The sequence below is a fragment of the Rhinoraja longicauda genome, chromosome 7 (genome assembly GCF_053455715.1).
Source record: "Rhinoraja longicauda isolate Sanriku21f chromosome 7, sRhiLon1.1, whole genome shotgun sequence".
Lineage (NCBI taxonomy): Eukaryota > Metazoa > Chordata > Chondrichthyes > Rajiformes > Arhynchobatidae > Rhinoraja > Rhinoraja longicauda.
In genome coordinates this window covers 11,295,038-11,308,061 of record NC_135959.1, presented here as the reverse complement: position 1 = coordinate 11,308,061, position 13,024 = coordinate 11,295,038, and the positions used below count along the sequence as shown (strand labels likewise).

The window sequence follows — 13,024 nt, the reverse complement described above, 5'->3', positions numbered from 1 at the left end:
ATGTTTCTATGTTTCTAACCAGTCTGAAGAAGGGTCTCGACCCGAAACGTCACCCATTCCTTCTCTCCAGATATGCTGCCTGTCCCGCTGAGTTACTCCAGCTTTTTGTGTCTATCAAGGGAATCTAGAATGGTTCCCTTGAATGGACTCCACAGTCAAAAAGGCCCAACAGAGGATGTATTTCCTGCGGCAACTGAGGAAAAATAATCTGCCACAGGCAATGATGGTCCAATTCTATACTGCTATCATTGTGTCAGTCCTCACCTTCTCCACCATGGTCTGGTTTGGCTCAGCCACCAAGCACGACATCCGGAGGCTGCAACGGATCGTTCGATCAGCTGAGAAGGTTGTTGGCTGCAACCTTCCCCCCACTGGCGAACTGTACACTGCAAGGGCCAGGAAGCGAGCGGGCAAGATCATCTCTGACCCCTCTTACCCTGACCACAAAATCTTTGAAGCACTTCCCTCTGGAAGACGACTCCAGACTGTCAACGCAGCCACAGCTAGACATAAAAACAGCTTTTTTCCCCAGGAGTAGTAGTTCTACTCAATAACCCAAGTCTGTAGTCTCTTTTTTGCTCTGGTTTATTTTCACCCACATGTTTAGACCGTAATGTTGTATCCCTATTGTTTTAATGTGTTTATGCTTTATTCTTAATTGTTAACTGTACGTTTGTGTTGTCATTTGTGAGCGGAGTACCAAGGCATATTCCTTGTGTATGCACATACTTGGCCAATAAACTTATTCATTCATTCATCCATTCATTGTTAGCTGAGGGGAAGGTGACAAGGAGACATACAATTCTAGTTCAATTCTCTGTATATACTGTGTTTATTCACGTAAATTCCATTAGAGTGAAATTTTGTTCGTGTACCCAATAGTTTGGTAGTGGATTGTAAATTCCGTCAGGGTGAATTCTCATTTCCCAAACTGCCATAAGATGGGGGACACAGTGTGAAATGTAAACGTAAGTGTAAAGAAAGAGAAATTAATGTGCAGTTAATTAAAATCATTCCCACCTATCCTCAGAATCTTAGCATACAACTTCACGGACTAATTACAATAGACAATAGACAATATGTGCAGGAGGAGGCCATTCGGCACTTCGAGCCAGCACCGCCATTCAATGTGATCATGGCTGATCATTCTCAATCAGTACCCCGTTCCTGCCTTCTCCCCATACCCCCTGACTCCGCTATCCTTAAGAGCTCTATCTAGCTCTCTCTTGAATGCATTCAGAGAATTGGCCTCCACTGCCTTCTGAGGCAGAGAATTCCACAGATTTACAACTCTGACTGAAAATGTTTTTCCTCATCTCAGTTCTAAATGGCCTACCCCTTATTCTTAAACTGTGGCCCCTTGTTCTGGACTCCCCCAACATTGGGAACATGTTTCCTGCCTCTAACGTGTCCAACCCCTTAATAATCTTATACGTTTCGATAAGATCTCTTCTCATCCTTCTAAATTCCAGTGTATACAAGCCTAGTCGCTCCAGTCTTTCAACATACGACAGTCCCGCCATTCCAGGAATTAACCTAGTAAACCTACGCTGCACGCCCTCAATAGCAAGAATATCCTTCCTCAAATATGGAGACTAAAACTGCACACAGTACTCCAGGTGCGGTCTCACTAGGGCCCTGTACAACTGCAGAAGGACGTCTTTGCTCCTATACTCAACTCCCCTTGTTATGAAGGCCAATATTCCATTGGCTTTCTTCATTGCCTGCTGTACCTGCATGCTTCCTTTCAGTGACAATTACAATTAGATTCTGATAGTCCAGCATGCTCAGGATAGTGCTCAAAATCACACAGGAAAATTGAATAAACCTTGGCTAGTACAATACAATACAATACAATACAATATATCTTTATTGTCATTGTACCCAGGAGTACAACGAGATTGGGAATGCGCCTCCCATACGATGCAATAATTTAAGTAATTTAGACAACAGCAACCCAACGAAACAATTGTAACAGTTTTAGACAGGGTAAAGTGCAAGTTGATCTATGCGTTGTGACCATCCGGCTCAGCAGGACCGGTTCATAGCAGCTATAACCTTGGGGATGAAGCTGTTCCTGAGTCTGGAGGTGCGGGCGTAGAAGGACTTGTATCGTCTGCCCGATGGAAGGAGTTCGAACAGACTGTTGCAGGGGTGTGAAGAGTCTTTGTGGATGCTCAACAGGAAGGTCAGCAACCAAAAGAGGGACATTTAGTGCAAGTGGGAGAACTGGAGGTAACATGATAAAAGTGACATTCACACATTAGGAGCTGTATGATTTAGAATGCACTGCTTTGAGAGGGTGATGAAAGCAGATTCATTTAAATCTCTGCAAAGACAATTGTATAGTGAATGAAGAAGAAATACCATATGCAGGATTATTTGGAAAAAGCTAGGAAGTGGAACTATATTAAGAGCTTTTTCACAGAACTGGTACAGGAATAATGACTCCTTCTGAGTTATACTATTCCACGTCTGTGAGTCAAGATGGAATATTGCGTAGCAAAGTGTGGAGTCATGTATTTTGGTAGTAGGAATAAAGGCGTAGACTATTTTCTAAATGAGGTGAGAACCCAGAAATCGGAGGTGCAAAGGGACTTGGAAGTGCTGGTGCAGGACTCCCAAAAAGTTAATCTGCAAGTCGAATCGATAGTAAAGAAAACAAACTCATTTATTTCAAGAGGGCTTGTATACAAAAACAAGGATGTAATGTTAAGGCAGGTAAGGCCATATTTGGAATATTCTGAGCAATTTTGGGCACCATATCTGAGGGAGGATGTGCTGGCTCTGGAGAGGGTCCAGAGGAGGTTTACAAGAATGATCCCAGGAATACGTAGTTTAACCTATGATGAGCATTTGTTGGCACTGGGCCTGTACTGGGCTGGAGTTTAGAAGAAGTGAGGGGGGACCTAATTGAAACATACAGAATTGTGAAAGGCTTGGATAGAGTGGATGTGGAAAGGATGTTTCCACTAATGGGAGAGTTTAGGACGAGAGGTCATAGCCTCAGAATTAAAGGACATTCTTTCAGGATGAAGATGATGAGAAATTTCTTTGGTCAGAGCTTGGTTAATCTGTGGAATTCTTTGCCACAGAAGGCTGTGGAGGCCAAGTCAATGGATATTTCTAAGGCAGAGATAGGTAGATTCGTGTTTAGTACAGGTGTCAGAGGTTATGGGGAGAAGCCAGGAGAATGGGGTTAGGAGGGTGAGATGGATCAGCCATGATTGAATGGTGGAGTAGACTTGATGGGACAAATGGCCGAATTCTACTCCTATTCCTTTTGACCTTATGACCTTAAGATACAGTGGGTTCCTTTCGATCCACGTTCTCTTCGAGTATTGTGGTAGCATAATGGAATATTGCTCTGTGGGAGGCAGTGTATTTTAGATTCCTCAATGGTGGCAGAGTGGCACAGCCGGTAGGGTGCTGCCTCACAGCGCCAGAGACTCATGTTCGATCCTGACCTCGGAAGCTGTGCGGAGTTTGCACATTCTCCCCATGACCGCATGGGTTTTCTTCAGGGTTTTTTTTTAGATTTAGATTTAGATTTAGAGATACAGCGTGGAAACAGGCCCTTCGGCCCACCGGTCCGCGCCACCCAGCGATCCCCGCACATTAACACTATCCTACACCCACTAGGGACAATTTTTACATTTACCCAGTTAATTAACCTACAAACCTGTACGTCTTTGGAGTATGGGAGGAAACCGAAGATCTCGGAGAAAACCCACGCAGGTCACGGGGAGAACGTACAAACTCCGTACAGACGGCGTCCGTAGTCAGGATCGAACCTGAGTCTCCGGCGCTGCATTCGCTGTAAGGCAGCAACTCTACCCCTGCGCCACCGTGCCGCACATACGGTTCTCCGGTATCCTGCCACATCTCAAAGACCTGCGGGTTTGTAGATTAATTGGCCTCTATAAAATTGCCCCTGATATGCGGGGAGTGGATGAGAAAGTGCAATAACATAGGACTAGTGTGAATGGGCGATCAGTAGTCAGTGTGAATTCGACAGGTCGAAAGGCCTGTTTCGATGCTGTATCTCTAAACTAAACTAAACTAAACTGGACGGAATTGTGGTGGTAAAATATTCAAGCCATTGGAATCTGAGATATTTGACATTGGCCAAAAAGGATCATGTTCAGGTGCAGATTTATACACTGAGTGAGCGGGGCTGAGAGATATTTAATATGCATTTAGTAATTCTTTGTGTGATTCACTTTGCCCTCTTGGCATCATGCTTCATGATGGGACTGGTTTTATGCCTACTGGAATCATCCTATAACCATTGCTAGAGTTTGGGTCATTAAACCTAGGTCATATTTAGAAACATAGAGTCATAGAGTGATACAGTGTGGAAACCAGCCCTTCGGCTCAACTTACCCACACCGGCCAACATGCCCCACCTACATTAGTCCCACATGCCTGCTTTAGGCCTATTTCTCTCTGAACCTACCCTATCCTCCATGTACCTGTTTAAGTGTTGCGATAGTACCTGCAAAATTTGCCCTCTCTTCAAGGGTGGTGAATCTGTGCAATTCTTTGCCGCAGAAGGCTGTGCAGGCCAAGTCAATGGATATTTTCAAGGCAGAGATAGATAGATTCTTGATTAGTACGGGTGTCAGGGGTTATGGGGAGAAGGCAGGAGAATGGGGTTAGGAGGGAGAGATAGATCAGCCATAATTGAATGGCGGAGTAGACTTGATGGGTCAAATGGCCGAATTCTGCCCCTATCACATGACCTTATGACACAATAGATTCCACCTCTATTTTCCAGAAGGGCTGTTCTTTCTGATGCCACAGATTTTACTCTCTCTTGTTGTTGCAGCTCTTGGCTTGTGCACAAAGCTCAAGAACACGGGTGCTTAGATAATGCAGCTTGCCAGATGGCACAACATAACAGTGATGCTGCAAATCCAACACGAATTAACACAATCCAAATGTGCAATTTCCTTTTGAACCTACTTGTTAATTTCAGGTCAGTTTCACAGGTTCCCTGATCTCCAGCTTGTAGAAAGTGGGGGAAACCAGTAAACATGTTTAAAGGGCAGTAATTAGTACCTTAATGCAGCAGTGAAGGTGGCTGAGTCACAAACTGAGAGATCTGCAGTGGGGAGTGGATAAAATATCATTTTAAAACATCCTGAGGCTTCCCGTTTCGAAAAATGATTTTGTCTTTGCAGATTGCTGCCAACAGTCCACACGGTTGGTCAGAGTTAATCCGTGGTCGGCCAGAGTCAGGCTAATTAAAATATTTCGGGAGAGCCCCTGGCATTGTCAATGCCTTTGACTCAGACCATTTGTTTGGCAATGGGAAGTGATGAGTTGCTTGAGAAATTAATAGGCTGGTGTTAGCTCTACCAACCTGGCAGCTTGAATAAAGTCAGCAATTTTAATACCTTGCTATCCTGTTCCTCAATCCGCTGCCTTCTTGAGGAATGATATTGTAACTCCTGACCTGCTCAATGCTATTAAATTATGGGGATCAGGCTGGAATGACACGATCAACACACACAGACACACACACACCAATCCTAGACTTGTGTGGCCAGAACTAATAAACTGGGGTCAATGGATTCCCAGAGGATCCAGTTTATGAATTCCTACCTATGGCAGCCCTGTCCCCAAGCTCTCACCAATAGCTCCCGCCCCCTTCCCCCCGCCCCTGCCTCAACCCCGCCCCCCTGCCCCACCCCCTGCCCCATCCCACCCCCCCCTGCCCCACCCCCTGCCCCATCCCACCCCCCCGCCTCCCCACCCCCTGTCCCCCCCACCCCCCACAGACAGAATAGAGATAGGAACACAAAATCATGAGAGGAATAGATCGGGTAAACGCACAGAATCTCTCGCCAAGAGTTGTGGAATCGAAAACCAGAGGATATAAGTTTAAAGTGAGGGGGGGGGGGGGGAAATTTAATAGGAACCCAATGAGTAACTTTTTTACATAAAGGGAGGTGGGTGTATGAATTAGCTGCCGGATGAGGTAGTTGAGGCAGGTACTATTGCAACGTTTAAGAAACATTTCGACTTGTACATGGGTAGGACAGGGTTTCATGCCACACTTGCTTTCCATTTTGTAATCTGTTGGAGCCCCTCCTGAAGTCTGACACCATAGCCTTCATTGTCTGTTACATTTTTCAGATTCCTGCCAACTTCAGCCTTTGAAATTAAGCCAGAGTGCTACTCATTTGTGCATCGAAAATAAAATCAGTGATCAAAGTACCAAGGGCTTCAATTGTGCAAACAAGAAGGTCCTCTAACAAATGCATTTTAAATGTTACATACACGTCATCCAAAACCACTTCATTATAGTCGATGGACTAAATCTACACCAGCTCTCTTTACTTAAAGTTTTGTTCCAGCGTTATCTATATACTAAAACTCCCGTTTGTTTGTTTGTTTGTTCCTGAACTACAGCCAAAACGGTACACGATAGCGCAACAATTTTAGGTCCACCTTACTCACCGTTGTCCCTTTGGTGCTAATGGAAGATATTTCATTGAAATCGGTGTTATATTTTTAAAGTTATTCACATGTTAAATTTTCAATCTATCACCTAGGGAGGGAGGGGGTGTGGAGGGAGGATAAGGGGGGGTTGAGGGGGTTGGATTGTGGGGGGGAGGGGAAGGGGAGAGGGGTGGAGGGAGGGGGGAGGGGAGGGGGGTGGAGGGAGGGGGGTGGAGGGAGGGTGGAGGGGAGGGGAGGGGGAGGGGGAGGGAGTGGGGAGGCGGGGAGTGAGGGGGGAGGAGGGAGGGGGGAGGGGGGGTGCTGCACCAATGCAGCAGAGGTTTGGGCCTAACGGGTCCACTTGGTCTAGTTGTATCTAAATGTTTCTGAATTTAACTTGAACAGGTTTGAATTGCCAAGTGTTATATTTGCAATTGCTCAGTTTTCTGGTGTCACTCGCATAAGACGTATTGAAAGACTGTGCTTGGACCAGCTGCATTTTGCTTCTCTCCGTCCTCCAGCAACCTTGGTCTGAACATACCTCCACTTTCAGTCTTGCCCACCATTAACAAAATCTCCTCTTGAATTGCTGTCAAACTGCTATCCTCACCGAGTCATCTTCTAGCATGAAGGCAGTGTAGTCATTTAGTATCTCAACCATGCACTTTACCTCCACGTTTAAAAAAACAAAACTTTTTTGGTTTCTAATCCTTTTTACTGCTGATCTCGCGTGGTGGTTGTTAACTGGGCTGACTGCCTAATTTCCTGACAGTAGATTTTAGGACATGTGGTCAAATCCTACCATGGCAGCTGTCCAAGTTAATTTCAAATAATTAGCTCAATTTGGAATTTAAACCAAAAAAATCTGGTTTCTGTGATGGTTGGGTTGTTGTAACAAGCTGCCTGTTTTATTAACATCCTTAAAGGATGGAAACCTTGTGTCCTGCTGAGTTCCTCTAGTGGTTTGTTTGTTGCCCCAGATTCCAGTCTCTTGAGTCTCCATTTTACCTGTTCAACGTCTCCTAAAGTATGCCCACTTTTCTTCCTCCCCTCAACAGGAATTCTGTGACTCCCTCTCCCACTGTCTGGATTTATTGCTCTCCTGTTCTTCAACCATCTTTCCCCCTCTTTCCTTACCTGTCTCTACCCATCACCCAACACAGTGCCACAGTATCTCAACCATGCACAGGGTGGCACAGTGGTAGAACTGCTGCCTTACAGCGCCAGAGACCCGGGTTTGATCCTGGCTTCGGGTGGAGTTTGTACATTCTTCCCATGACCTGTGTGGGTTTTCTCCGAGATCTTCGGTTTCCTCCCACACTCCAAAGACGTACAGGCTAGTAGGTTAATTGGCTTGGTATAAGTGTAAATTGTCCCTAGTGTATGTAGGGTAGTGTTAATATGTGGGGATCGCTGGTTGGTGAGGACTTGGTGGGCTGAAGGGCCTGTTTCCGCACTGTATCTCCAAATTAAAACTAAACTAAACCTGGCTCCATCTATCCTCCATTTAGAGTCGTAGAGTCATAGAGTAGTACAGTGTGGAAACACTGCCCACACCGGCCAACATGTCCCAGCTACACTAGTCCCACCTGCCAGCATTTGGTCCATATCCCTCCAAACCTTTACAGGTCCGTGAACCTGTCTAACTGCTTATTAAATGTTGGGATAGTTCCTGCCTCAACTACCTCCTCTGGTAGCTTATTCATTACATCCACTACCCTTTGTGTGAAAAAGTTACCCCTCAGATTCCTATTAAGTCTTTTCCCCTTCACCTTAAACCTATGTCCTCAATTCACCTACTTTGGGCACGAGACTCTGTGCATCTCCCCGATCTATTCCTCTCATGATCTTATACACCTCTATAAGATCACCCGTCATCCTCCTGCACTCCAAGGAACAGAGACCCAACCTACTCCACCTCTCCTTATAGCTCTGAACTTCTAGTCCTGGCAACGTTCTCGTAAATCTTCCCGGTACCGTTTCCAGCTTGACAACGTCGTTCCAATAACACAGTGCCCAGAACTGAACACAATACTCTAAATGCAGCCTCACCAACGTCTTATACAACTGCAACATGACCTCCCAACTTCTATATTCAATACTCTGACTGATGAAAGCTAATGTGCCAATCGCCTTTTTGAGCACCCGATCTAACTGCGACTCCACCTTCAGGGAATGATGCACCTGCACTCCTAGATCCCTCTGCGCTACAACACTCCCCACTGCCCAACCATTCACTGTGGAGGTCCTGCCCATGTTAGACTTCCCAACATGCAACACCTCACATTTATCTGCATTAGATTCCATCCTCCCTTCCCCCTTGCCTTCCTTCCTTCCTCACCTGTCATCCCCTCCCTTACTTCCTCCTCTGACCTCTTTGTACTGGCCATCTCCCCTCTACACTCCCAGACCTGATGCAGGGTCACAACCTGAAGCTTGGACTATCACTTTGCCTCCATTGTATCTCCTGTTCTTCTGTAAACCAGCTTCTTATTTATCTTATTCTCTTGGTGGATATGTATCGTATTTGCTACACAGATAGGACAGATTTGGAGGGATATGGACCAAACGCAGGCTGTTGGGACTAGTGTAGCTGGGACATGTTGGCCGGTGTGGGCAAGTTGGGCCTGTGTCCACATTGGATAACTCTATGATTCTTTTTATTTCATCATCCACGGCACAATTGTTTCCTTCTCTTGGCCACTCAGAAGTGAGCCCCGGGCAGTGTGGTCGGAAGAATCCCTCTCATTGTTTAGTGTCTTATAATTTCATTCAGGGTAAATGTAATCAGTGGCATCTCCAAGATCAATTCGTCCGGGTAGTTAGCGGCAGAGGCAGCGAGCACTTGCACTCAAGCAGTTAAGAGTTACCTTTATCAGAAGGGCAGTCTGTTCACCAATGTAGTCAATCAATTGCAAGTTGGCCAGTGCCTGAAATAGAAATGGTAAAATAAGTGGAAAATCAAGAATTCAATGGAGTCAGTGGATGACAAGGGGGGCCTAATTGCTCTCTGCAAAAAAAAATAGGGGCAGCAAGTAACTGGTTGCCCACTTGGGAAATTTGTTCTGCTTCAGTCAATGTGAAATTCTGCTGTGACACCACTGTGAACACAGTTCTCCCCCAAAGTAGATCCCAACATGGGCTTATCACTGTTCGTTGTAGAGCCTTCCTCAAGATTATGGAATGATAGCTCTCGATTTGGTTTTGGAAGCCTCTGTCAAGTTGGGAGCATTTACAGACTTCTTGCCGAAATCATCTCCCAATTTCAGCTCACGTCCTACGATGCTGAAACACACTCTACCAAGTACAGTGATTTAACTGCTCAAATTCCAGGTGTAGTTATCTTGATGTTCATAAGTTGTAAGAGTAGAATTAGGCCATTCGGCCCATCATGTCTACTCCGCCATTCAATCATGGCTAATCTATCTTTCCTTCTCAACCCCATTGTCCTGCCTTCTCCCCACAACCACAGTTTAAGAATAAGGGGTAGGCCATTTAGAACTGAGATGAGGAAAAACTTTTTCAGTCAGAGAGTTGTGAATCTGTGGAATTCTCTGCCTCAGAAGGCAGTGGAGGCCAATTCTCTGAATGCATTCAAGAGAGAGCTAGATAGAGCTCTTAAGGATAGCGGAGTCAGGGGGTATGGGGAGAAGGCAGGAATGGGGTACTGATTAAGAATGATCAGCCATGATCACATTGAATGGCAGTGCTGGCTCGAAGGGCCGAATGGCCTACTCCTGCACCTATTGTCTATTGTCTAATAGCCCCTGGTGTCCCATACGAATCAAGAACGGGTGATGTGTTATTAACAATTAAATTAGACTAAAAACAGGTTTAATTAAAACTGAAACACTTCACTAAATCCAGCAATTTAATTCCATTTTTTGAACATGTTTTCGGTAAACATCATTTTTATTTTATATCTAAGGTGCCACTTAAAGAAAAAAATCCCATAAGTTTCACTCAAAAAACGTGATCACTTTTGCTGTCTGTTATCCTCCACATTCATGGTCAGAACTAAAGTTTACAAATTTAACCTCTTCAGAAAACAAAATGGCCTGTAATTAGTCAAACATTTGCTCCCTAGTTCCAGTCAATGTTATAAGATGTGAGATAAAAGTGTCTGCCATAAGAATCAAATGTGATCAGGAATAATTAAATTCAATCTTGCTGCAGCTTTACAAACACTTTAATAGCATCAACAATAATATACAATAAATTATCTGTTATTCTGAGTAAACTAGACCATGCAGTAACAAGGAATCTGCAGATGCCTCTTTACCAAGGAAAGACACAATATACTGGAGTAACTCAGCGGGTCAGGTAGCATCCCTGGAAAACATGGATAGGTGATATTTCAGGTCGGGTCTCAGGTCCGAAGAAGGGTCTTTGGAGTGTGGGAGGAAACCGGAGCATCCAGCGAAAACCCTTGCAATCACAGGGTGAATGTGCAAACTCCGTACAGACAACACCCGTAGTCAGGTTTGAACTCGGGTCTCTGGCTCTGAGAGGCAGCAACTCTACCGCTGCGCCACTGTGTCGCCGTAACTAATGGGTCCTGGGATTCAGTGCCCATTGAGAAGTCTAATTGGTACATTTTTGTGATTGCTATGAAGCATACAGTCTTAATTGCTATGAAGCATGCAGTCAGAAAGTTGTGTATCTGTGGAATTCTCTGCCTCAGAAGGCAGTGGAGGCCAATTCTCTGAATGCATTCAAGAGAGAGCTGGATAGAGCTCTTAAGGATAGCGGAGTCAGGGGGTATGGGGAGAAGGCAGGAACGGAGTACTGATTGAGAATGATCAGCCATGATCACATTGAATGGCGGTGCTGGCTCGAAGGGCCGAATGGCCTCCTCCTGCACCTATTGTCTATTGTCTATTAACTTTAACAATTAAAAAAACAAGTGTACATGTACCTCCATCAGGACAAATAGTGCAGCAAAGAAAAGCAACGTTGCCCATTCTACTCTGTGCAGTATTATCTCAAAGTCTTGGACGTCTGCCAGCACCAGCAACCAAATGGCACCCAACATCGCAATCCAACCTGTTAAAGAAGCATATGAAGAGTTAGAATAAGAACAATATACAACAGTGAAAATTAGCAACTCAAATTTGGTCAAAGGTATTTCCTGCAGCTCTACTGGAAGTGATTCTTTGCAGCTTTGGCTGTCAAACTGTGTGTGATAAATATGAAACAGCAGCTCATTTTGGGCGTTTGACTGCACTGCCAAAAGCCTAATGAGTGATGCAAATTAAAACAATTAACAATTTAGGGTTTTACCAGGTGGCGGCTTGGTATCTCGTGAGAACAACCTGCAGCTTTAGTTTAGTTTAGAGATGCAGCGTGGAAACAGGCCCCTGCAGCCCACCGAGTCCACGCCAACCATTGAACACCCGTTCACACTGGTTCCATGTTAGTCCACTTGTGTATCCAACGCACTAGAGGTAATTTACAGAAGCCAATTAACCTACAAACCTACGCATCTTTGGAATGTGGGAGGAAACCGAAGCACCCGGGGAAAATTCATGCGGTCACAAGGAGAATGGACAAACTCTGGACAAACAGCAGCCGTAGTCAGGATCGAACCTGGGTCTCTGGCACTGTAAGGCAGCAACTCTACCGTTGCGCCACCGTGCCGCTGTGGCACCCTCCAATTTTACTTTTGAATTTCAGTATTCGTTTAAAATCACAATTAGAGCTACAGTATAAAGAAGTTGTGTGTGGCAGTAACAAAACACACACAAAAAATCAAAAGGAATTATAGAAAACCATATCAGAAAGTCCCAATTGCATCATTATCAGTGGATTACAATCTGCTGTTACTTTGCCAAGTACAGCAGGCTGCAACATCACAGAAAAAGTCAAACATCGAAGGGCTGCTGAATAAACAGGAAATCTGTTACTTGTGGCATTGGTTAAGAAAGGAACATCAACCAGCATTCACAAGACTGTACATATTAGAGACATTTGAGGGATTCAAATGATGTTGGAAGTCATTGAATCATAGTCACAGCATAGAAACAGGCCCTTCAGTCCACTATGTCCATGCTGACCATTTTGCTCATCAACACTAATTTAATTTGGCTGCCTAATTAAGTGTTTGTCCAAATGATTCTTGAATATAGTACAGGAAAAAAAAACTGTAGATGCTCGTTTAAATCAAAGGTAGGCACAAAATGCTGGCGTAACTCAGCGGGTCAGGCAGCATCACGGGAGAGAAGGAATGGGTGACGTTTCGGGTCGAGACCCTTCTTCAGAGTGAAAAAGGATCTCGACCCGAAAAGTCACCCATTCCTTCTCTCCTGAGATGCTGCCTGACCCGCTGAGTTCCTCCAGCAGTTGTGTCCACCTTGAATGTGGTATTGTATCTACCTCTTCTCACAGCCAGATGTAAGCCACCCTTTGTGTGTAAAACCCCCACTGCAGTTTTCTGGCTTACCCTTGCTGAATGAACAATATTAGCTATTCTCCAATCTTTTAGAACGTCAACGGTAGCTGACAAAAATACAAAAACCATCAGTTTCCCATCGTACCTAAATCATGTGTTGTCTTTCTGCTGACTGGATAACAC

At 44.9% G+C, this 13,024-nt stretch overlaps 1 protein-coding gene across 1 annotated transcript in view; it reads right to left on the bottom strand.

The window, feature by feature from the left end:
• The window catches only part of oca2 (oculocutaneous albinism II), a 337,303-nt gene that overhangs the window by 63,247 nt on the left and 261,032 nt on the right, over positions 1-13,024 (bottom strand). Inside the window, exons 19-20 of the mRNA XM_078402106.1 lie at positions 11,369-11,496; positions 9,321-9,380 (exon numbers count right to left, since the gene is read on the bottom strand). Of these exons, the coding sequence (XP_078258232.1) occupies positions 9,321-9,380; positions 11,369-11,496 (188 nt within the window). The remainder of the gene's footprint in view (positions 1-9,320; positions 9,381-11,368; positions 11,497-13,024) is intronic.